At 49.3% G+C, this 25,777-nt stretch overlaps 1 protein-coding gene across 2 annotated transcripts in view; it reads left to right on the forward strand.

Moving 5' to 3' along the window:
• The first annotated feature begins 6,486 nt into the window (after positions 1-6,486).
• Positions 6,487-25,777, forward strand: part of WNT3A (Wnt family member 3A) — a 102,025-nt gene continuing 82,734 nt past the window's right edge. The window contains exon 1 of one of the 2 annotated variants that reach the window (XM_059838080.1): positions 6,487-6,813. In XM_059838080.1, the coding sequence (XP_059694063.1) occupies positions 6,743-6,813 (71 nt within the window). In that variant the 5' untranslated portion in view covers positions 6,487-6,742. Of the gene's footprint in view, positions 6,814-7,705; positions 7,904-25,777 lie in introns of those variants that run through there. The other variant, XM_059838088.1, reaches the window with a different exon arrangement.

Below are 25,777 nucleotides of genomic sequence, written 5' to 3' on the forward strand. Positions count from 1 at the left end.
ACTCCTCTCTCACCCTCCAGGGCAGGGCCCTGCAATCCAGCAGCTCTCTGAGCACCCTGTGTCTCCACAGGGGACAAGGACACACGCCCTGCTTTGGTGGCTGGGGAAGGGGAGCAGAGCCCGGCTGAGGAGCTGCAGATCCCCGTGCTCGGGCTGTGTTCTCCATCCTCCCTTTTCCCTGGGCAGGTTTGTTCTCCCTCTGCACCACTAGGTGGGCCAAAGCTACACGGGTGACAGTGCCACGCGCGGGGCAGGTGGCCCTGCCCCATCCTAGGGGACAGGAGGTGGAGGGAAGGGACAAAAGAGGCGGCAGAGGGCCTCAGGTTCCTCCTTGAGTCTCGCTGTCCCCATCAGGAGAGGTGTCCTGCCCTAAAGCAGTGACCCTCCCAGCACAGGGACCCAGCTGGGACAAAGCCACATCACAGAGTGGTGGCAAAGGCAGGAGCAGAGCCACCAGCACGCATTCAGCCCCTGTCTTTGTCACCTACTGTCCTCCTCAAGCAGCTCCTGGGTGCTTTAGGACACTCCAGGACGTGTGGCAGAGCCTGGATGGAAGGAAGGGTCAGCACCGGTGCCCGTGGGGCAGGGGGAGGCACACAAAGCATGAGGGGACCCTCCTCAAAAGGACATTCCTGCCACCCAGGGCTGGGCAGCAGGACTGGCAAAGGCTGTGTCTGGAATTGCAAAGGATCAGCACCCACGGCAGACCTGCTCTGCTGTGCCACAGGTCTGGGGCAGCCCAGGGCAGCCCTGGCTGCTCTGCCTCCATCCAGCTGATGGATCCAACCCCTCCCGGGCTCATTCCAGCCCTGGGCTTTGCACTGCCAGCCATCCCCCATTTCCCCTCGGAGCCCTGAGATCAGAAGATAACACAACGACACAGAAATGACAAAATTCCAGTGACACAGGGAATAACCCGGGCACATCCCCAGGGGTGTGGGGGCAATGTCCAGTGTTTGCTGGTGCCTTTCATGCCTGCTGAGGACACCTCTTTGAAGCCTGAGGAGCTGAGAAGCACAGCCCAATTTGCCCTGATCTGCTCAGTGCTATCAGTGCCTCCTCCTCAGGGCCTGTGGGCACCTCAGCCGGCTCCAGCTCCCAGGAGATGGGAGCAGAGCAGATCCCAAGGCAGGAAGGAGCTCCAGGAGGAGCCCACCCCACCTCCACGGGCTGCATGAGCTGCTCAGGTCACCCCTGAGCCCGGGGGGAGCCAAGGGGGAAGGAAAGGTGGAATTCTTTTAGGGAAAATCTCCTCTCCAGCATGGCCAGACCTGCCTTGGTGGGGGGACAGGGATGGAGCTCCAGAGCCACCGTGTCACCAGGGCTGCCCAGAGCCACCTCCCCAGCCACACGTGCCCATCCCTGCCTCCTGCCCCACTCTGGTGAGCTGCATGGAGACCAAATTGTCACTTTCTGTGCTGCTGTGGCTGCTGGGGGTGCGGGTGGCACGGCTGAGATGGATCTCAGTCTTCAGGGATGTTAAAAGGGACAGATGAAAAAAGACACAAACCAACAGGGCCACGGCAAACCCTGGCCTCCTTCACCCCAGCAGCCAGGAATCCAGAACCCCAGCATCTGGATCATCTCATGTCAATAAGAGAAAGAAGTTTCATTATGTATTTTTAATAAATAAATATAAAAATAAATAAATAAAAAAAAAATAAATAAATAAATAAGGAAGGAAGGAAGGAAGGAAGGAAGGAAGGAAGGAAGGAAGGAAGGAAGGAAGGAAGGAAGGAAGGAAGGAAAGAAAAAGAAAGAAAGAAAGAAAGAAAGAAAGAAAGAAAGAAAGAAAGAAAGAAAGAAAGAAAGAAAGAAAGAATTTTTTCTATAATATATAAAAAGATATATTATATATATTTTATATATAAATGTATAATATATATTATATTGTATATTTTATGTATTATATATATTTTTATATAATTTAAAACCATAAATAAATATGTTATATATATTATACTATAAATATAGGTTATATATAAAATATATAATATATAAATATAATATATTTTAAAATATGTAATATATTAGATATATAAATATATAAAAATATATAAAATATATATAAATAAATATAGATATAAATATAAATAAATATATATATATATATATATATAAATTTTTTTTTTTTTTTTAATATCTGTGTCTCCCACGTGCTCTGGGGGTTCCACAGCAGGGCTGCCTTTAGGGAGGGAGGGTTGCAGAGCTGCCTGGTGGGCATTCCTGGCGCTCCCAGTGCTCCCCACGAGCCAGTTTGGGCCTGTGGGCACAGCAGGAAAAGCAGGCTGTGCCATTCTCCCACTGTGCCAGGGTGGCTGCACCATCCTTGGAGAGCAGAGGGTGATGAGAGGGGCACAGAGGGAGAAAATTGTGACTTGGGAAGATGAACCACAGCCCAGCCAGAGCATTGGGAATTTTTGAAATTTCAGCCCAGCTGAAATTTGCAGAAGCAGCAAAATGATCAGAGTTTGCCAGTGGGAGTTCAGATGGGAAGGAGGGAAGGGGTGAATCACGGGTGTCCTCCTAAAAATGAACCAAACCTCCTTTCCCACAAGGAGCTTGTTCTTCCCTGGTTCTGGGAGGGTCTCCATGAGGCTGCTCTTCCCACCCTGCAGCCTCTGCCGTGGAGGGCACAGGGGCAAGGGGAGCAGGAGAAGTGACTCAGGGCCTATTTGAGAAGTGTGACCAGTCTGGATCCCTCCAGAGCTCCCTCATCCCTTCCCTCCTGTGGGATGGCAGCAGCCTGGATGTGCCTGTCCTGGGAGCAGCTGCTCCCTGTGCTGGCTGCCTCATGTTCCTAAATCCAGCCCTCCTGACAGGCTCAAGTGGCCCCTGGAGCTGCCAGCTGGGCCACCAGGGTGAGTAAGCAGGACAGAAGCAGCACTGCCTCCATGAGACATTCCAGCCCCCTGTGTCCTCCCACCCCCTTTTCCCTGTGCCAGCCGGGCCACTGGAGGTGTCCAGCTCCTGCTCCTGCTCCTGCAGCAGGGTTCTTGTGGGGTTACAGAACCCTGGAATGGGTTGGCTTGGAAGGGACCTTCAACCCCATCCCACCATCCCAGGCTGCTCCAAGCCCTGTCCAGCCTGGCCTTGGACACTTCCAGGGGCAGTCCCAGCTTCTCTGGGCAATTTCTCCCCTAAAACCCCCCCAGATATCGAGGAGCAGGTCCAGAAGAGAAGAAGCCAAAGCCAGGTCCTGTCCCTCCCAACGTGTGTCTGATATATTCCCAAATATTCGGGGAAAAGGGACCAGCCTGGCCCTAAATCATCTCCTGGGAGAAGCCCTGCAGCTTTGGGCAGTGCCAGCAGTGCCACCTGCCCTGCACCCCCGAGGCTCCTGGCAGCTTTTTTACTGATTCTAATGCAAAACCTGGCCCTTGGAGGTCCAGAAGTAACTCTGCTAATAAATATCCAATCCCAGGAGCATTCCCGGGGCTGGGAATAACCCTCAGCCAGCCCAGCACCTTGGGATCAGTGGCATTTAAAGCTGCTGACATCAGAGCAAGCAGCAGTGCTCACAATTTCCCAGCTTCTCTGGGCAATTCCTCCCTCCAAAATTCCCTCAGAACTCCCTGGATATTGATGAGCAGATCCAGGAGAGAAGAAGCCAAAGGTCCTGCCCATCCCAACGCGTGTCTGAATGACGTGCAAATATTTGGGGAAAAGGGACCAGCCTGGCCTGAAATCATCCCCTGGGAGAAGCCCTGCAGCTTTGGGCAGTGCCAGCAGTGCCACCTGCCCTGCACCCCCAGGGGTGGTGGCACCTTTTTTACCGATTCCAATGCAAAACCCGGCCCTTGGAGGGGCAGAAGTAACTCTGCTGATGGATATCCAATCCCAGGAGCATTCCCGGGGCTGGGAATAACCCTCAGCCAGCCCAGAACTTTGGGATCAGCCTCATTAAAAGCTGCTGGCGTCAGAGAGAGGGAAGGCAGCCCATCCCGGGCCGTGTCTGTGTGTCTGTCCGCCCCTGACAAAGTGGATTATCTCCATCCTCCTCCTCCTCCTCCTCCCCGAGCCAGCGGCAGCTGCAGAGCAAAGAGGGGGGAAGAAAAGGGAGAGTGGCTGAATTTGTACCTGCAGGTAAAGCTGCTTCCTGCAGGGAGGGGCAGAGCCTTTGGGAGAGGTTTGCAGCTCTCCCCAGGAACAAAAGGAGGGGAGATTAGCTGGAAGGGATGTGTGTCCTGCCCCGTCCGTCCGTCCGTCCGTCCGTGCTGCCCTTTGGCTGTGAGTGTGTGCGAGTGTGTGTGTGTGTGTGTGTTCCAGTCTGCAGCGTGAGCAATTCCACTTGAAAAGACAGAGAAATCCCCTCCTTTGAAAGTCGCAGTGTTTGGTTCTTTCCAGTAATGCCATAATTGGATGGGATTTTCTCTAATACACAGGGAAAGTCCTTAAGATGATTTTTCACACACACACACCACCACCACCACCACCACCACCCCTCCTCCTTTTCCCTCATCCCACCTTATGCAATAAAATTCCCTCCTCCAACCCCTTGGGCTGCTCCGGGGGGGTTGGGGGAGCTGCCCAAGGAGGAGCAGGGGGGGGAATGGATTTAAATTTAATACCCTGGCTATAATTGCAGCATCAACACGGCGGGGATTTGCTGGGAGAGCCTCGCAGAGCATCCGTTCCCCCTCTGGAAGGCGCTGGGATCGGCTCCGCGCAGCGATTAAATCTCGGAGCACTTGCCAGAGCTCACATTTGCAATCGCTTGTCATCCAAGCCGAAAGAAAATAATCAGGGCCCGACCCCTGCCAAATTCCCGGTGATTTAAATATCCCCGAATGAACTGCATTTCTAGTATAATTCCACTAGAATGAATATATCTCTCCATCTCGCTCCACACAAACATATCTTTATATATATGCATGTAAAGCCCTGTGTGTGTAAATAGAAATATTCCCTACTAAGGGAAAATATAAATGCGGCTCTTAATGAGGATGAAAGCGCATTTTGATTTGAGCTAATGCGGGGTTGCAAGGCTTCCCCCAACAAAGTCATTAAAAACTGTGAACTGTGCCTCTCTTCGCTCCCTGTGAGCCACAGAAATTTTCTGATTCGCAGATAAAATAAAAGCCAGGCAAAGAAATGAATAAAAATCTCCTCCAGCCCGCTGAATCCTTTAGAAAATAACAAACAAAAAAGCGGCAAAACCCAGAAAAAAAAAAAAAAAAACAAAACAAAAAAAAAAAAAAAACCCAAGCGGCAAGCAGCTACAACCACCAGAAAAAAAAAAAAAAAAAAAAAATATATATATATCTATGACCATGGAAAAGAGGATCGGGAGAAATATCTCCTCGCTCAGGCAATGCCTCCATCCCCTCTCTTCGCCTCTCCAGCCCCTTTCAAATGAGCCAGGGAAGGGGACGCCTGTCAGCTGTGGGTGACACTTGCTCCCAGCCCCAGCCAGCTTTAACCAATATGTTCCAGAGGAGCAGCAAATCCCACCACGGACCGGCAGTCGAGGAGCTACATCTTCATAATAATATTAATAATGATCCCCCCTCCCCTTTTGGTTTGGTTTTATTTTTTGGTTTTTTTTTTTTTGTCCTTTCTGCCCAATGGAAAAAAAAAAAAAATCCGAATTTTTGGGACGGCAGAAATCACCCCCCACCACCGGCGCCGAAAAGAGAGAAATTGGGACAATGTGTCGAGAGAGAAATTAAAAAAGAGCTCAATTACTGGTGCCCTGTGGGGTGGATCTGGTGGATGAAGTCGTTGCAGCGGCGCCTTCCCAATGTCCGGGCTGGGATTCCTGGAAATTGGGATGAGCTGAAGGAGCCCTTTGCAGATTTGCATGGAAAAAGTCGAGTTTTTAGCAGATGTCTTCAGTGGAGCTCTTGGATCTGCGGCTGCTTGGACTGGTGGGGAAGGGGGCTGCGTGCCTGGGTGGAAATCCTCTTTTTTTTTCCCATGAAAAAAGGAGAAAAAAAAGCCCCCAAAAAGACACCGACCGAAAGTTTCTAGAAAGTTGGTTCAAATGCATCCCAACGGTCCCCGTGAGGAAACGGGGCTTTGAGAAGAAGAAGACAGAATGGCAAGAAGAAGAAAATTGAGAAAATACTAATTTTTAAAAGAAGGAAAGAAAAAAAAAAAAACCTTTCACACTTTTTTTTTTTTTTTTTTTTTTTGCATTTTAGTAGCTTCGACCCAGGGAGTGAAATCCGGGCAGGTTGTTATAGCTACCCAAATCCACAGGGGTCCCCCCTGTCTATTTAAACCCCCTAAATCTTCCTTCCCCTTTTTAAAACTACATTTTATCCCTCGGCTTGTGGGCCAACGTGCCCCCTAATGAGTATTAAAACACTATCTCCTTGCAATTAGCTCATTCCTGACTTCACGCTCCTGATTGACAGAACAAGCCAAAGCATCAGAATTCTCCCTTTGGCAATAAGTGCTGATTGGGTCCTTTTTAAGAGAGCTACTTCAAACTTTTTTTTTTCTTTTTTTTTTTTTTTTTTTTTTTTTTTAATATTTGCCTTCAGTGTCTTGGCTGAGAGAAGAGTTTTTTACCTCTCTGAGATTTTTTTTTTCCTTGAGAGTAGTAGAGGAAGCAAGAGAGGATTTACCTGGTCGGGTTGAGTTCACTTCATTTGACTTTTTTTTTTTGTTGTTGTTGTTTAAATTATTGTTATTATTATTATTATTAAAATAATCATCCTGCCTCAGAAGAAAGGAAGGTTTTTGGCAACTCTGGTTAAAAAAAAAAAAAAAAAAGAAAGACAACTTTTCATCAATGGCCTCTTTTGGATATTTCCTGTTTCTTTGTGGGTTGAGTCAGGCTCTGTCAAGTTACCCAATCTGGTGGTAAGTTTTATTCTTCTTCTTTTTTTTTTTTTTTTTTTCGCTCATTTTCATTTATTTTTCCCCTCCTCTGTTTTCTCTGCAACCCCTGCGCTTAAGATGACTTGAAATTCTCCTTTCGTTGCCACTCAGCTAAAGAGGTGGGATTGTTCCAGCGCCAGCAAGTTCTTAGAACCTGCATTTCACCTCTTTTATTTATGCATTCACTTTGTTTATTTTGACTGGGTTATACCTGATCTCTCCTTCTCCTACTGTAAAAGAGAGAGAGCGAGAGGGAGCGATCGGAAAGTTATTTTTTTTTTTTCCCTGAGCGCTTTGATCCTCTCCTGGGAAGAACAAAAGGCGCTGCCTGAATTAAAGAGATAATGATAGAAGTTGACATGAGCATTTCAAGGTGATTTCGAGCTAGTCAGGTGGAAGGAAGGGGGGGAAAGCGGCAAAACTTTTGGGTGGCTTTTTCTTCCCCCCCACCCCTTTCGCTTTAAGGAATATTGAGGGGTAAATTAAAAAAAAAAAAAATTAGAAAAAGAAAAAAATAGGGGTGGGAAGCGGGAAGAAAAAAGGAGGTGAAGCTGCACAAGCCGGGCTGGGGGAAGGCAGAGCAAGGTCGGGGCTGGGGGAGACAAAAATCCGCGCAAAACCCGCGCAAAACCCGCGCGCCCCTTGCGCGGGGATGCGCACCTTGGTTTTTGGGGGGGTTTCGCCGTTTTTTCTCCTTTCTCCGCGCCCTGCACCCTACGCCTTTAAGAGCCTTTTCTCGCTCGCTCCCCCACGAAAAGCAAATGGTGCTGGGCAAGGCATGTAAGCGCACGATCTGCTCTAATTACCCCGCGGAGCTAATTGGGCTCGGGGAAGCCCTAGCGCAGGGAGGCTCCGCGGGCTGAGCCGGGGGGGGCTCCGAAACGCCCCCCTTTAAAAAAAAAAAAACCAAAAAAAACAACAAAACCTCAATCATCCCCGTGCTGGTAATTAATTTTTTAATTAATCCTTGCTCCCCCCCGCCGCCCTCCGCGGGCGCGGGATGCGCGGTCCCCCCTGTCCGGCGGTGCAGAGGTGAGGGTGGTGAAGGCAGCAGCCTCTCCAACTATTTCAGGTATGTCTGAAAGCAGGGAATTCGTTGGGATGGGAGGGAAAAAAAAAAAAAAGGAAAAGAAAAGAAAAAAAAAAAGAAGCAATAAAATGCAAATGTGTGCTTGGGAAGACAGGCAGCGAGAGCACCTGGACGGGAGTCATTAAAAAGCAATCTTTTATTCCCAGCCACCATCTAACTTATAATTAGAAACTCAGCTCGCATTCCTGATTGGAGAAGGAAACGCATTCCTCTAATACCGACATAAATATTCGCTTGGCACCCGGCGAGGGGAGCGCGGTCCCGACCCCCCCTTGTCCCCCCTGTCCCCCCTGTCCCCTCGGTCCCCTCGGTCCCTGTGGTCTCCTGTCCCCGGAGCTGCGGGAAATCGGGAAAAGACGGGAAAAGGCTCTGGGGAGAGGGGCAGGAGGTGCCCGCGGGAGCCGGGGCATCCTCAGGTGTGCAGCGGTGACACTGCGGGCTCCGGGGTGGCTTTTCCCCCCCGTCCCTGCCCGGTGCCAGCAGCGCTTTCAGACGGTTCTTTCGCAAGGAGAAGCCCCCCTTAGGCCATGGAAATGCAAAGCAGGGCTGGATTGGGCTGGGGGAGTCGCGGGAGAGGCCCGGAGCTGTTGCATTGGCTGCCGAAATTCGCCCTCCCAGCCCTTTCCCTCTTGATTTCTCCTCAGCCTTTCCCTCTTGATTTATCTCCAACCTTTCCCTCTTTATTCATCCCCAAGCCAGGTATGAACCCCCCCCCCACCGTGGCTGGAGAGCCCTGGGGATGTGGGATTTGGGGTCTGCAAGGTGGCCCTGGGCTCCCCAGGATGTACATCCCAAATTCCTTCTCTCCCAGGCCAGCCCAGCTGGTCCCAAATTCACCCAAATCCACCCTGCTGCTTGGTTTGATTTTCATTTCATTGTGTCCCGCTCTTCCCTTTGTTTTGTTGTTGTTGTTTTGTTGTTGTTGTTTTTCTCCTTTTTTTTTTTTTTTTTCTGGTAGAGAGAACCTGGAATTTTTTTAGTCTGGTCCTCTCCCATCCCAAGCATCTCCCCTCCATCAGCTCACGGTGATTTGGGTGTTGAGAGCAGAAAGTCTGTCATTCTCCAGCCCCAGATTGTGCCCCCTCCCTCCCCACGAATGGTTTCTAATTGAAGCATCAACTCATCCTGTGGATATTTACACTTGGGGAAAACCAGTGCAAAAAAGCAGGGACTGAGAAATGATATTTTCCTGGGAGTTTTGCTTAATTGTTGTCCCAAAACCGGGGGAAATGTGAATTTCTCTGGGGGTCGGGTGCTGTGAGCTCTGTCTGCCCTCTCACAGCTCCTGTTTAGGCTGAGCTGCTCCCAGTGCTGCTCCCAGCGTGGCACAGGGCACCCGTGTGAGCCACACCGAGCAGATTCCCACAGTCCTGGCAGCTTTGGGAAAACTTCAGTGGAGGGAAAAGGAAAAGAGCTCTCTGTGATGATGCTGGGGGTGGGAGGGGAGGCTCTGTGAGTTCCTTAAAACCCTAAAAATAAAAAAAAAAGCAGCAAATAATTCATTTACAAACTGAGATAAAAGAAGCTTTGGAAATGATGGTTTAAAAATAATCCAGGAAGAGGAGTTGGTTGCTGTTGGGGTTGAGGAGGCAGGGTTTGGGGATGTGCTGGAGGGTTTGTTGTGCCTCAGGAGCCTCCCAGGACCTGCCCCAGTGCAGTGCAGCCCTGAGCTGCTCAACCTAGAGCAGCTCCTGGGAGCAGCAGCAGGCTCTCCCACACCCAGGGGGCCAGATTACCTGCAAAAATCAGATAGTTTTTGGGTTTTGCTGCTTTTTTTTTTTTTAAGTTAGTGCTGTTCATTTTTTGGTTTGTTAAAAAAAAAAGAATAATAAAAAAAGAGATTAGAATGAGTGAAAGAAGGCTGAGGGAATTCTGCAGCAAAATTCATGGGTGAGGGAGGATTAAATGTAACCTGTCCCTGTCCTGGGGGAGTCTGGGGTCTGTGGGGAGTCACAGGAGCAGAATTGAAACTTTTTTCCAGCTGGCTTGCACTGCCTTGACCGACTCCACATGCAATGAGGGAGGGGAAAAAAAACCCTTTAATTTTATTTTATTTATTTTTCAATCCGTGCTAAGTGGCCTGACTTGGTCTGAGCACAGCCAGTGGGCAGAAATGATTCAGAAGGGGAAAAAAAAGGTCAATAACAATTAACACAGAGCTTCCATGATGGGAATGTTATTCTGCTGCAGCCCAGGATGGTGCTCCTGGGGGAGATGATCCCAGGAGAGGCTCTCTGGGCTGAGCTGCAAGTACAGGGACACCCTTTGTGTAGGAAAAAGTAACTGGCATCATTTCTCCTGGGTCTGAGGTGGCTCAGGGTGTGTGTGGGTAAATTCTGTGCCTGGAGAGGGATGGGAAGAGGAGCTCTAGTGGAACAACAGGATTTGGTGTGGTGGCATCACCCAGGGCAGAAGGGTCTGTCCCTTCCTCTGCCCTGCTGGGGCTCCTGTCCCACTCACAGCTCCTGTGTCACCCCCAGAGCGGGCTGGGATGGGATCAGCCCCCTGAGAAGCTGGGAATTGTCAGGGTGAGGAGTGTTCCTGGAGGTGCCAGGCCTGTGGAGGGTGGGGATGTGTGTGGAGGTATTGCCCTGCTGTGGCCTGGCTTTGCTCTCATTCCCCAGCAGCTCCATGGATTTCCTCCTCCCTGCAGGGTGGGATGTCCTGCAGGATCCCCTTTCTGAGAGGGCTGGGGAGAGGGATCCAGCAGCTCTTTCCTTTGTAATGTTTGCAATTCAGGAATTGTGAGCTCGGGGGGGGGCCCTGCCAACAGCAGGGACATGACTCCAGCAATGCTCAGTGCAGCACCTGAGCCTGTCCCTGCTCTGTGGTGTGCAAACCCAGGGCACTGGGAATATTTCTGTGCCTGCTCTGGGGTGCCCTGACCCCCAGGGCAGCACTGACTCTGACCCTCACTCATGGAGAAAGTTTCCCAGACTTCAAGATAGACTGGAACCCACACAAGTGTGAAATAGATGATAGAGAGCAGTGCAGGTGTGTCACTGGGTGAGAAATTGAGGGTTTGGGGTTTTTAGGATGTTGTGGATGGAAGCAAATGGAGGGCACAGGGTGTCATCCTGGGCTTCTTCTTCATCCTCCTTCTTCCTCCTTCTCCATGGGTTTGGGTGGCATTTTGTAATTGGGCAGACAAGTCTGCACTGGGGGTTCTGTGGGATCAGTTATGGGGTTAAAAGGGAAAATAATCCAGGTGTCAGCTCTTCATTGGATAGTTTAGTCTGAAAAGCCCTTGGAACAAGAGATTGTGGCCATTTTGTGCCTTCTGATGAAAAGCTGCTGAACTCCCAGCAGTGAGACTGTGTTACTGATAAGAAATAATAAACACCTGAGTGTGAACATGAACTGCTGTCTCAGTGCCTTCAGTCCAGACCCAGAGAAACCCACAGCTGGAACCACCACCCTGTGGCATCCCCACAGCAGCAGCAGTGCAGGGATGAGCTCCTGCCTGCTGCTCTCTGTTCTTTCCTGGGATCTGTCCCCCTCAATGGGGGTGGAACATCCCCCATTTTAAAGTGACAGAAACCCAAGCCAGGCCCTGGCTCCTGTGAGAAACCCATCCCTGGTCTGCTGCAAACCCTGCAGAGCCAACCCCAGCCCTGCTTGCCTTGGGGTGATGGCCCCTGGTTGGCCAGGGGGGAGGCAGAGCCCTGGGAGGTCACCTGAGGGCCAGCCCAGCCAGGTGCTGGCACCAGGGCTCCTGCAGCCATCTCTAGAGCTCCCAGGTATGAATTGCATCTCCCAACTGCTCTGCTCCCTTGGCTGGGCTGAGCTGCTGGAATTCACCTGTGCCTCCTCCCCTGCTGCAGCAGGTTGAGGTGAGATGTTAAAATCCATCAGGGTGTGTGGGAATTTTGGATGAGTTAGAGGCAGGGCCTCTGAGTTGGTTTTGATGATGGGGTTTATTTTTCTTGTCTTCTACGTAGGCAGGAAGGGTGAGCTCAGCTCACACCTTCACTGCACGGCTCAGAAGGTCACAACACCCTCAGTTACAAGGCCTTCTAAGGAATTATTGACCAACAAAACACTGCCAACGAGGATATTTATGCTTTTGACCCAATCTTTAAATATTTTGTCTTATGGACTCAGCGTGAGCTTTCTCAGCCACTCATGTTATGGCACACAAACCTACAAAAACTTCTCCTTACCTTTGTCACTACATTTATTTTTTTCTATATCCTGAACTCTAAAACTCTAAACTTCCCTCTACTTACCTTGTGTCTCTGCTTTAAACTATAAATCCACATTCTCCCTTCCAGCCCCTCAGTTTGGAAGCCTTTTCCAAGGTCTCAGATCAAATCCTGGGTTTAATTCTCAGCTTTGGCTCCCAGGCCCGAAGTTCTGAGAGTTCCCTGCATTTTGGATTGCAGCAAGTGGAGCAGTGCAATTGCTCTGCATCCATCCCTGTCCTACCTTTGTCCCCAGCCTTGGAATTGCCTTTTTCTACCTGTATTATCTGCATGACAGCAGCATCTCCCCAGCCCTGTTTTTCAGGCAGAGATCAATCACAGAGTGATGGTTTAGGCCCCTCTCAGCTCTCCCCCAGTTTGGGATTTGGGATGGGTGCTCTGCACCCCAGCAGCAGCCCAGGGGCACAGGGAAAAGGCTCCAGGGGATCTTTCTGTGCAGATCTGAGTGGTAAAAACCAGCTCTTGCCCATGCTGTGTGCAGAGGGGAAGGGAAATTTCCCATTTCCCATCTCCATCTTTTTGGTGGGACTGAAGAAACAAACGCTGATGGTGTTTGGGTTGTTCTTTTTGCCCAGTTGTGGTGAGATTAATAACCAGGATCACACCAGGAGGTTTTTTCTCAGCAGGAACTGAAAATTTTGCAAGGTTTTAGCAAGAAGTGCCTTTTGGAAAGGAGGGCTGGGACTTCCCAGAGAGCCCAGTGTGTGCTAAAGAAAATCCCAAATCCCTCATCTGCTTAGCTTTCAGACTCATTTTATCAAGTTGTCTTGTTCTGCTACGTATTAATTGATTTTTCCTTTCCATTTTTGAGAGGACTTTATCAGAGAAATTACACTGAAAATCAGCAACTCGATATTCAAAGCACTGGCTGAAGGAATTGCATCCAACAAAAAGCCTTTCCTAACTCAGATAAAGAAAAGGGAATCCTTTTGCTCCCCAGCTGTTTCCAGGTAGCCCTGGAGGTGGAACCTGTCCTTTGAACACCTCTGAGAATTCTCACTGGAAAAGTTTTGAGGGCTTGGAGCAGTTTGGGTTGGAAGGAACCTTTAAAAGGTCATCTGGTCCTGCAGTGAGCGGGGACATCTTCAACCAGGGTAGCTGGACTGAGGGATGGGAATCACATTGCTTTCTGGTGGCCAAAAAAAGACTTTTTGACCACTCCTTCTAAAAGATTCAGGCTGGTGGAGCCTTGATTTTTACTGTGGTGTCTCCTAGAGAAGGAAGTCAAGGCTTGCTGTGCCTCCATCCCAACCCTGTGGGATCCCTTTCCTGCTTGCATCCCAGTTCCCTCCCACCCAGCTGCAGCCATGCAGCAGCACTGCTGCTCCTGCAGCCCCTGCACCAATCCCTGCACCTCTGGTGCTCAGCATGAGCGCAGGAGGAGGGGATTATTCCACCTTAGACCTCAGGAGGAGCAGATTATTTCCTTTGCATGCACAGGAATGTTGTATTTGCGGGGTGCCCCGTGGCAGGGAGGAATGGTGAATCTGACTCCATGTTCTCAGAAGTCTAATTTATTATTTTATGACACTATGTTATATTAAAGAATGCTATACTATAATACTATATATATAAAATATATATATTATATGTATTATCCATATTATATATAATATATAATTATAATACATTATATATACTATAATATATAATATATTATATTATATATAATCTATATTTTACATTATCTATAGAATATATTATATAAATAAAATATAAAACTATATTTATAGTATATAAACATAGTGTTGCATATTATACACTATATTATATATGTATATAAATATAATATATATAATTATAATATATGGTATATATAAAATATAGATACAATATTATATATATAATAGATATGTGTATATATATAATATATGTGTGTGTGTGTGCGTATATATATATATATATATATATATAAAAATATATATAAAAAATACTATACTGTAATACTATACTAAACTATACTAAAGAATACAGAAAGGATACAGACAGAAGGCTAAAAAGATAAAAATGAAAACTCCTGGCTCTCTCCAGAGTCTGACACAGCCTGGCCCTGATTGGCCAAAGAGTGAAAACAACTCCCAGCAGAATGCAATGGAACAATCACCTGTGTGTGAACAATCTCCACACACATTCCGAGGCAGCAAAACACAGGAGAAGCAAATGAGATAATTATAGTTTTCATTTTTCTCTGAGGCCTCGCAGCTTCCCAGGAGAAGAATCCTGGGCAAAGGGATTTTTCCAGAGACTGTGAATGCCACACGGGAGGGCAGGAAAATCCCAGAGGGACAAGCAGGGTTGTCCCTGGGCTGTGCCCTTGCTCAGGATTCCTCGAGTGCCACTCAAAGGGCCCGGCTGCATTTCAAAGGGCTTTGTTGGGACAATGACAGCACCTAGGGCCCGGGGAATCCTGCGGGCAGCCAGGCAGGATGAGCCCCTGGGAGCTGCTCCCGGCATGGGTGGCACACCTGGGGGTGACAGCCTCGTCCCGCCAGCAGGGAGGGACAGGTCGCACCCCATCCACGGGGAGATTCCCTTCCCAGGGCAGGACTGGAGTCATGCTGCTGCCCACTGTGGGATGAACAGTGCTGCTGGGAAGAGGGGAGGAGGATGAGGAGGTCTGGAGGAGGTGGCGGGGAAGGAGAAGGTTCTGAAGAGGCACCCACGGAGTTCTGGTGGTGTGGAGCTCAGTGATTTCTGCCCAGACAGGTTAAACTGGGGTTAAACCCACTGGAATGTGGGGGAAATACAGCCTCAAGCTGCACCAAGGAAAATACAGGTTGGATAGCAGGAAAAAGTTTTTCCCAGAAAGAGTGATAAAGTTCTGGAATGGCTGCCCGGGGAGGTGGTGGAGTCCCCATCCCTGGGTGTGTTTGACAAAGCCTGGATGTGGCACTGGGGTGAGTTGAGGTTTTGGGGCTGGGTTGGACTGGATGCCAGGGGTGAGTTGAGGTTTTGGGGCTGGGTTGGACTGGATGACCTTGAAGGTCTCTTCGAACCTGGTCATTCTGGGAATTCTGGGAATTCCATGAAAGGAAGGGGAAATGGCAGGGCAGAAGCAGTGGCCATTTCCCAGCCAAGTGCTGCAGCAGGAATGTCCCCAGCCCAAAAGGTCTCTCTAAACCCATCTCTGCTTTGCTGTCACAGCCCAGAGCAGGACAGTTCAGTGGGGTTTAACCCTGGAACTGGAGGAGCACTCAGGCGGGAGCCTTCCCATGGGGTATCCATCAGAGCTTTGCTGGAGCAGCTCTGGGGCTGGTCTTGCAGAAAAGCCACTCATGAAAATGTCTGTGCCAGCTGTTTCCATCTGTCCTGTGCCATTCATGATGCTCTCTTCCCCTTTTGTCCCTTTAAAAGGGGCAGGATTTAACTCCTGTTGTCTTAGCACAACCTCTAAAAATCCATCAGTTCATAAGTTCACTCCAGATTCTCCAGGAGCTCCCAAAAGCCAAGGGGAGGGAAGGAGAGCTGATACATTAACTCCCTTGTTCTCAACTCCTAACATAGGGCACGGCTTTAAAGGCAGCCTGGGAGCCAGGGGAGAGCATTCTGCATCACAAAGGTGGTGTTTGTCCCTCTTCCTGGTTTGTCACCTGCATATTCACAGCCCCCTTCCCATCTGGGTGCTGCTGCTGCCCAGAGGGAGCTTTGCATTTGTACAGACTGGCCCATCAAAGGAGTCCCAGGTGCCTTTGGTCTCCTCCTCACCCTGGTTTCTGTCCTGGTGTCAAACCAGTCAGTTATTCTTCCATGGATTCAGTGATAACTATTAGCAGGGATGCTGTTGCCCTTTCCCAAGGTGGATATTCCTTCATGCTGTGAAATTCTTTTCTCCTTTGCGCTCTCAGGCTTGGCCAGCAAGGCCACATCAGAGCACGTGGCTGGTTCCCTTCCCCATCACTGGCCTTGCAAGGGGTTCCAGGTGTCTGGGAGGGTCATTTCTCCTCTCCCATGGGTTCTGTAGGCTCAAAGTGTTTTGGAGAAGGCTCAGGGAGCGCCTCAGCTGTTCCTGGAACTCAGGGCATGGCAGACCCTCCCATTTCCAGCCTGCCCTGGGGTTCATCACAGGTTCAGGAGCTTTCCTGGTCTCCAGGCACCACTCCCAGTGTTCCCAGTTTAAACAGGCCTCCCTGGAATGGCATCCAGCCCACAGATGGGCATGCCCAGGTTCCCACCAGGAGCCCAGCCAGGTTCAGGGGCTGGGTGACATCCTGGCCATCCTCAGGGGCCTGGCAGGGGCTGCACACAACCCCCTGGTGATCTGCTCCTTCCTTGGCAGCAGCTGGGGGAATCCCAGAGCACCTCAGCATCACTCCATGTCCATCTGCAGGCAAAGCCTCGGGGTGGAATTCACTTCACCCAGCCCGTGGCTGCAATTCCCATCTCTCCATCCAAGCCAGGGGCTCCTGGCTCCTTTCCTTGAGGAGAACTGGGCACTTTCTTCTGGAGCAATTCCTCTCTCAGGTGTTTGATGGAGCTTGGCTGGTGAAGTCCTCTGTGCCAGCTGGATTGAGGAGACCAGCTCAGAGGTGCCTCCACCAACACCATCCAGCTTTGGTCAGAATATACCCAAAAAACCAAAAGTCTTTGCACACTTGCCCATTTCCTAGCTGTTAAATCCATCATTCCTGTTGCCAGGCATAAGTTCCCATGGGTCAAATCAAGTCATGGACTTTTTATCCATAATTTCCCTTTATTTTATAATCTCTTTGGTGCTCATGGGTGTATTGGAATGGGTGCAGGAGCCTTCATGACATCCAGGCTGGTCCTAAAATCTTCTAGACCACCCCTCTCCTCTGGAAATTCATCTTTTGTCCTGTCTCAGCCCAGCTGCTGAAAGCCTCAGCAGCTTCCTCTGTAAAATATTGAGGCTCTCAATATTTTGGGGGTTTTGAGGATTTTGCAGCTTCCTCTGTAAAACATTTAATCCTGCCTTTAATCCAGGACGCTCCAGAGAACAAATGCACCCTCCTCGTGCTCTTGGGCACATCCAGAGTCACACCCACGAGATTGTGATTGAACTTTATCTCAAAACTTCTTAGGGAGAGATTGGAAGTGATTTCCCTGTGGCCCTGTCCTGGCAGTTATCTTGGCAGAGGGACACAGCCACAGACGTTTCAGCATTTCAGGAATTCCTCTGACTTTGCTTTGCTCTCAGTTCTCTGAAATCAAACCCTTTCCCCTTTTCCCAGTCCATGCCTCTTAATTTCACTTTCCAGGTTTGTATTTCTGCTGGAAGATGCAGTTTTAGGGCAAAAATTATGCAAACCCCTCTTTCCAGGGCAGCCAGCTCTATCCAACAGAATTCCCACCAGGGAGAAAAGGCAGAGCCCATCTCTGCTGCAGTTGAGCCTGTAAGACAAATCCAAACCTCACTGGGCAGAGCAGGAGCTCCTTGTGCCTCCAGAGGGGTGCACCTTGTCTAACAGAGATATTTCCAATGTCTAATAGAGATATTTCCAATTAATAGAGATATTTCCAGTGTCTGATAGAGGGGTGGGAAGCAGCAGTGGGCCTCCTTGAACGGTTGCCAAGCCTTCCATTCAGTCTGTCCCTCTGCCCCCAGGAGAACAACAGTGAGGCCTGTTGCTAGACAGGGCTCTGTGGTGTGACAAAAAACAAATCTAAATCCTCAGCAGGCTGAGGGACACAAGGGAGAATTCCCTTTTTTCCCTGAGCCTGCTGTAGCTGGGAAGAAATGGGGCAGTCTGGACAGGGGGGAGTCCATCCAAAACCCCCTGAATGTCAGGGGAACCCCACTGGGCATCAGATTTGCAGAATTTACTGGGAGAGCCACATCTCCTCCAGAGACACAAAAATCTGGTTAATGCTGTTTTTTGGGAGACCTATGATTGGTTTCTATCCCTTCTGGAGGGAGAATCTTCCTGAATATTCCTGAAAAATGGTGGAGTTTCCTTCAGGGTTCGCGGTGAGAGATGAGATCCAGCTCATCTGACACCTGTCAGACATTTCCTTTGGGATGAGGTGAGTCCCATCCCATCCCAGATTCCCAACCCTTGCCTGGGAGAGGATCCTGGATGACTGGGACAAAGATGCCTCCCTTTAGACAGGGCAGGTTGGCTTTGAGACGCCCCTAAAAGCCTGGAGCATCTGGGTGTTTTATGCCTCCCTAGACATGTGGAGTGCTGAAAGGGGAGGTTTCCATTGGAGCAACCTTCCATGTGAATCTTTAGTGACTAAATCACCTTTAAAAAACTCTTCACTTGCAGTCCTGGTGTTGCTTTCCACAGATGTAGAGGAACTGAGCAAAAATTCCATATCTCAGAAGGGCTTTTGAAGGGAATTCTTATAAACTTCCATCTGGGCATTTTATATTCTACACAGACATGTGGAATGCTGAAAAGAGATATTTCCATTGGAGGATCTTTCACTGTGAATCTTTAGTGACCGTGTTCCCTTTAAAAATGTCTTCACTTGAAGTCCTGGTGTTGCAGAGGTGTAGAGGAACTGAGCAAAAATCCCATCTCAGAAGGGCTTTTGAAGGGAATTCTTGTGAACTTGCATCTGGGCATTTTATGCCCTCCATAGACATGTGGAGTGCTGAAAGGGGAGGTTTCCATTAGGGGATCTTTCACTGTGAATCTTTAGTGACCACATTCCCTTTAAAAACTCTTCACTTGAAGTCCTGGTGTTGCTTTCCACAGGTGTAGAGGAACTGAGCAAAAATTCCATATCTCAGAAGGGCTTTTGAAGGGAATTGTGAACTTGCATCTGGGCATTTTATGCCCTCCACAGACACGTGGAGTGCTGAAAGGGGAGGTTTCCATTGGGGGATCCTTCAATGTGAATCTTCAGTGACAAAATCACCTTTAAAAACTCTTCACTTGCAGTCCTGGTGTTGCTTTCCACAGCTATAGAGGAACTGAGCAAAAATTCCATATCTCAGAAGGGCTTTTGAAGGGAATTCTTATAAACTTCCATCTGGGCATTTTATATTCTACACAGACATGTGGAATGCTGAAAAGAGATATTTCCATTGGAGGATCTTTCACTGTGAATCTTTAGTGACCACATTCCCTTTAAAAATGTCTTCACTTGAAGTTCTGGTGTTGCTTTCCACAGGTGTAAAGGAATTGAGCAAAAATCCCATCTCTCAGAAGGGCTTTTGAAGGGAATTGTGAACTTGCATTTGGGCATTTTATGCCCTCCATAGACACGTGGAGTGCTGAAAGGGGAGGTTTCCATTGGGGGACCCTTCCATGTGAATCTTTGGTGACAAAATCACCTTTAAAAACCCTTCACTTGAAGTCTGGTGTTGCTTTCCACGGGTGTAGAGGAACTGAGCAAAAACCCCATCTCTCAGAAGGGCTTTTGAAAGGAGCTCTTGTGAACTTTCAATTTCTTGCACGTTGTGGGAGCAGCCATGGGGATGGATTTGCTGTGGAATAAGCTGCATTAGTGATCCAGACCAGGGGGGCTGGGCACCACCCTGATCCCATGAATTTGGGATGCTGAAGAGCCATCCTGAAGGCTCTGAGGGCAGAGCCCTCCTGTGGATCCCAGAATCCCAGAGTGGTTTGGGTTGGAAGGGACTTTAGAGCCCATCCAGTCCCACCCCATGCCGTGGGCAGGGACGCCTCCCACCACCCCAGGTGCTTCAGAGCCCCATCCACCCTTCTGATATATTCTATTCTTTTCCCTCAGTGAAGGATTCAGGGGCTGGGAAGCTCAGCCCAGCCCATCCCCTTTCCCAGCTGGCTGGAGCAATGCGTGCTGATTTTTAATCTGTAGAGAAAGGACCTGGCAGCCCAGTGTCCATGCCCTGAGAGCTGCTGTGCTGCAGCATCAGCAGGGCTGTGCTTGGGTCATCCCCTGGAAAGATTTGCTGCTGGAAGGGCTCAGAGAAATCAACAGGCTGGGTGGCAAGGACAGGAGGGAAGTGTGGGGCTGCTTGGACACGTAATTTGTGGTTTATGCCTCAGATTTATTGATGGTGACAGCTGGCTGATTTTATTGAGCTGCCCCCTGTCAGTGGGCTGCAGTGACTGGTCCATGAACACCCTCAGCTCATCCTGAGCGTGAGGAAAAGCGGATTAGCTCTGTTGCTTTTTTTGAAGTGCTTATTTCCTCTCACAGAACAGGCTATTGGTTGAGCTATTCTTATTGCTCTCTAATTTTTGTTTTAAGTTTTTTGTTTTTTTTTTTTTTTTTTTTTTATTCTTACAGTACGAGAGTGAAATATGGTAGGAGATTGTCCAAATCTGAAGTAGCTGCTCTGGGAGTTTTCCATTGGAAAAAAAAAATGGCAAAGGGGATGCTGTGCCACTGTATTGATTTTGCATGGGGTGTTGTGTTTGAGCTTGCAGGCAGGTGTGAGGATGGTGCTGCCTGCTCAAGGGAGATGGGGCACTGGTTGAGGAAGGCTGCCTTAACAGATTGCTAACACCTCTAAAACCTCTAAACCTCGCTGGTGTTGTCTGTAGTAACAGCTCAGATGATATTTAGACAAAGAATAGGGAGCTTTTCCTCTCATTCTTTGGCCACATACCTTCAGTATTTTTATGTGTCTTCTCAGCTCTCCGGGTTGCAGGTCAGTCAGTATGAGTCCTGCTTTATCTGAAATGCCTCTGTTCTACACACAAGGAGGCTGTAGGGAAAGTCTAAGTTCCTCTCACAGGACAGGCTTGAAGCAGCACAGATTTAGCTGTCTGACTCTCAAACACCTTGGGTGAACTGCAATCCATCCCACTGTGGGTTTGCAAAAATAGGTGTAACCACATCTACCACCGTTAAATCCAGAAATCACCTCATCCATCCTCACGTGCTCCAGGCTGGATTAAATCTGCCTAAATCAGAATTGTGAAGAAGTCATGGATATGAGCACTCAGCTAACTCTGAGTCACTGCTAACAGGAATATCATCTGGGGAAGGAAGGAGCTTACTGCATCACTGCTTTTTCCTAGCAGGATGGCTCATGGGCATTAGTGGATTGATTGCAAAACCTCAAAGTCACTCGCAAGAGAGAGCTGAGGGCACAGAGGGAACTGGGTTTTGCCTGGGAGAGTACACGGCCCAGACAGATGGGGCAAACAGCCCAGCTGAAAGGGAACAGATAAGAAACATTAGCAGAAGATCGGGCATCAGACAGGGAAATGCTAATTCCGTGGCCACTGAAACCCTCGGTGTAAGTTGCCCACAGGCAAATGGGAAGTCTGTGATCCCCAGGAGCACTGAGTCCGTTTGTCCTGCTGACTCATGTGTAGTCTGGTCTGCTGGTGAATGAGAGGGTCAAGCTCAGCCTAACCCAGGCTGTTCCCAGCACACCTTCCTAACAGAGCCACTAAAACTGCAATGGGCCAGGAGAGTCTCCAAATTCTAACAGAGAAACTAATTCAGGATTTGTGTAGGCTGCATAGGCTTTATTGTATGTATTATTGTGTTGTAGATATTGTATTGTGTTTGTGTAGGCTTTAAATCTGCAGCCACGGGTGCCTTGGTGGTGTCTGGCAGCAGCAGTGAGGGTGGTGGTGGCTCCTGCTGCCCCAGCACTGGCACTCAGAAGAAATCGAGGAATTCTGTCCTGCAGACAGGCTCCAAAATGGGGCAAACCAGGCTCTTGGTGGGTTCTGGCATGCAAGAGCCCATTTTGGCAAGCTCTGGTACCAGAGGGGCAGGGCAGCCTGCAAAACCTTGATTATCTCACGAGCTGCAGACTTTGTGATTAACCAGGGGACGAGGCAGTTCAGGAGCCAAAACACATCCTTGGCAGCTCTGGCCATATTTCTTCTCTGCCCTTCACAAGCCTCAACAAATAGCTGGCTGTCCTGGCCAGAGGAGAATCAGAAAGGTGGAAAATGAGAGTTTCCTGCAGGGGCAGCTGCTCGTGTCCCATTCCAAGGGACAGTGTGGGCTCACTGAGCAGAGCCAGGAGGAGAAGCTGGGCCAGACTTACCTTTGACTCACTGTTAAAAAAAAAACCAGCAATTTTTGGGTGAGGATAAGAGCCAGGGCAGCTGGACACGTGTGAGTCAGAGCAGGAGCGAGGAGCTGAGGGCTGTCCTCTCTGTTGCAGGGCTGTGCACACGCAGTGCTGACACACAGCAGCCCTGCTGAGCCGGGTTCATCACCCTGCACTGCCTCAGAGCTGCTCATCCCAGCTCAGGGGGTCACCCCAGCCCCCTCTGCAGTCCTCCAGGGAGGGCTGGCACCTCCTGGCTGTGGCTCAGGAGCCCTGCCAGGGTCCCTCTCAGGAGGAAAGGATCTCTCTCTGCTGGGGATCAGCAGAATCCAGATGACCAACTGGGAGCCTGACTCCTGGGTCAGCAAGGTTAGGTCAGATGATTTCATTCCATCGTGCCCAAATCCTTAAGGTCATCCTGCCCTTGGCTCCCATGGACCAGGAATTTGTATTCCTGCAAAAGTCTCTCCTTTTTGGGTTCTGTGGTGTTTCAGGGCAGAGGCTGATTCAGGAAAAATGCTCTTGCCAAAGCATCATTTGTCCAAGATTTGGTCATTTGGACTGATTTTCTGCAACCAGCTGCCAAGTGGAGGCACCTTGACAGGGAGCACCCTCCAAAGCAATCATGGTTCTGATCCCAAAATCCCTGCAGCTGGACTCACCAGCTCCTGCTGCCTTCTGAGCTTCACCTGTTCATGGTTCTGCTGACCTTGCTGATAAGATCTGTACACATTTATTCATATGCTTGTGCTGTCTGCTCCTCGAATTCCCAGACTGTTTCTGTTGCTGTGAATGAGGAAGAGTTGGGTTTATCTCAAATTTCCTTGATCTTAGAGATGTCAGGAAAGGTGCCTGGGATTTTCTTTGATGCCAGAAGAGTACAGTGGCATCAATATCATGGAAGAGGGAGGGAAGTGATGTGAACTCTGAACTGACTAAACTTCAGGTCTCTACACAGGTTCTGAATCTGTCTGAGTGCTAAGTTAGGCATGAACTTAGCCTTGGGCATTACTAAGTGCTAAGTTAGACTTTATTATTAGGAAAATAATAATTCTTTCTTAGGAAAGAGTAGACAGAGACATCTCAGGTGTAATTTGTGTAATTTTCAGCCACGTTGACCCTTTTTTTGTGAAGTTCAGGCCTTTGCAGTGTGTTTTTCTGCAGTAAAAAGTGAAATTGCCTTGTGCAAAGGGCTCCTTCAGGCCCTGGAGAGGGACCCAGGCTGGGGGCAAGGAGGGGCTCATGGAAGGGCTCTCAGATCCACTGCTGCCCTAATCCATCTCTCAGAACTGGTTTCTACATGATCCAAGGCTTAAGCAATCCTGCTGCCTGTTTGTCCCCATAATGACATTTAAACCTCTTGGCCCCGTGAGCTTAATTTGGCAGAGGTTCTGAAAAATGTTAGATATCCACAAATCTCACCAAAATGGGCAGTGAAATGGGGTAGAAACATGAGCAGTGTCCTGCCAGGGGCGGGAGGGTGTGAGGAGGAGTGTGTGTGCATCCGTGTTTCTGGACATCCTAAATCCAGACAGAAGAGTCAGTGCTCAGCAGTGTCAGTGCCCACAGAATAACCCCTTGTTCTGTTGTTTGTTTTCTTCAATTCACCCTGTTTCACAGGATTACAGAGCACAGAATGGTTTGGGTTGGAAGGGACCTTTGAGGTCACCCAGTTCCAACCCCCTGTGATGGGCAGGGATGTCATTCACTGCTTCAGGTGTCTCAGGGCCCCATCCAACCTGGCCTTGGACACTTCCAGGGATGGGGCATCCACAAGCTGATCCAGTGCTTCACCACCCTCTGGGTAAAGAACTTCCTCTTAACATCTCATTTAAATCTCTTGTCATTTAGTTAAAACTGGTTTTGTTGTCCAATCCCTATCTGCCCATGTAAGAAATCTCTCTCCCTCTTTTTTATAAGCCCCCTTTAATTACTGTAAGGCCACAGTGAGATCTTCCCGGTTCTCCAGGATGAACAATCCCAGCTCTCTCAGCCTGTCTTTGCAGGATGGTTGCTCCAGCCCTCTGATCATCAGAGAGTCCCTTTCCCTTTCCCTTTCCCTTTCCCTTTCCCTTTCCCTTTCCCTTTCCCTTTCCCTTTCCCTTTCCCTTTCCCTTTCCCTTTCCCTTTCCCTTTCCCTTTCCCTTTCCCTTTCCCTTCCCCTTCCCCTTCCCCTTCCCCTTCCCCTTCCCCTTCCCCTTCCCCTTCCCCTTCCCCTTCCCTTCCCAAACCTCCCCTTCCCCTCCCCTTCCCCTTCCCTTCATCCTGAGATGTGATTTAGGAGAGGAATGGGCCATGCCAGGGATCTCCTCACTGCTCTGTGTGGCTGAGGAAGGGATGAAGAGGAGGAACCTCCCCGTTGGGTTTAAGGAGGATGAAGGACTCCCATACTTTGGGGGTCCGTGGTTCCCGGTCACAGCTGTGTGCCACTCCCTTCTTCCCTGGTGGATTGGTGCTGGCAGCTCCCAGTGATGTGTCCTAGAAAAGTCCAGAAGTTTGAACCCCTCCTGTGAGAGTTCTGTGGGGAGAAAAAGCATTTATTGTGAAGGAAGGTAGAGAAATACATAAATATGATTACATGTGTGTGCATAGATGGGTAGATCACACATCCCTCTTCTCAGCTTTGGCTTCTGCTCCAAAGTCAGTTGGAAGCCATAGAAAATCTTCCTTTGATGTAACAAACTTTGGGACAACCTATTTGCCTTGTGTCTTGGACTCTGAGATCCTTCAGGATCCTCCAGGTTGCTTCATACCTTGATTCTGGGCCAGGAAAGTTCTGCTTTGGAGCAATTCCTTTGTCTCGTGGCTTAAGACTCTGAGCTCCTTTAGGTCTTGATCCTTCCAGTTGCTTCAGCCTTTGATTCTGGGCCAGGAAAGTGCCAGGTTTGCTTTGTGTTTATCCCTAAATACCGGGGCAGTTCTGTTCATTTTCTGTGCTTGGGCACTGGGCTGGGTTGCAGGGGTTGAGGTGCAGCCTGGGAGCAGGGAGAGTTTTCCTGTGCTGGGCTGATGCACAGCACGTTATTATCCCTGCTATCAGGGACACAGAGTAATAATATATGGAAATTAGAGGCGTATCTCAGTCCCATCTCCCCTAACCCAGTGCAGGGCAGAGAAGGAGCCCAGTTAAGGCTTGTACGTATCTGACAACGTGCAGTAAAACTTGGCTTGGAGCTGGATGGGGTTTTGGGGCATGCAAAGGCAGAGTTGCAGAACCTTGGTAACCTTCAGACTCACAAAATCCATCTGTGCACCCAGCTCTTGGCTGGGGTGGGAGCTGGGAGCTCCACAGGCTCCTGGCTGAGTCCCCAGCCTTGGCCAAGCCTCAGCCAATGTGAATAATTGATTTGGTGGTTCTGGGAAATGGCAGAATCTGTTGGTTAGGGTGTGCTGCTGAGATTTGGGAAGCTTGGGCTCAAAACCCTGCCTGGGATGGAGCAGAGGAAGCTGGTGAAGCTCATTTTTCCATCCCGTGGGCTGGTGCCATACCCACGGAGTTGCTGACTCTGAGTATAAAGGGGACATTGCGTCCTCCACCTTCACTTTGGGAATGGCACCTGAGGGGATGGGCACCTGAACAAATTACCACGAGGTAAGTTAGGGTGTGAACTCATCAGATGCCAGTTTTTCTGTGGTAACTGCCCGTGTGAATGCTCTTTCCCTGCAATAAACACGAGATGGTTCATATTTACCAGGGGGTAAGAACGTTCACATGGCTGTTCACATGGCTCACAC

The sequence above is a fragment of the Haemorhous mexicanus genome, chromosome 1 (assembly GCF_027477595.1).
Source record: "Haemorhous mexicanus isolate bHaeMex1 chromosome 1, bHaeMex1.pri, whole genome shotgun sequence".
Taxonomy (NCBI): domain Eukaryota; kingdom Metazoa; phylum Chordata; class Aves; order Passeriformes; family Fringillidae; genus Haemorhous; species Haemorhous mexicanus.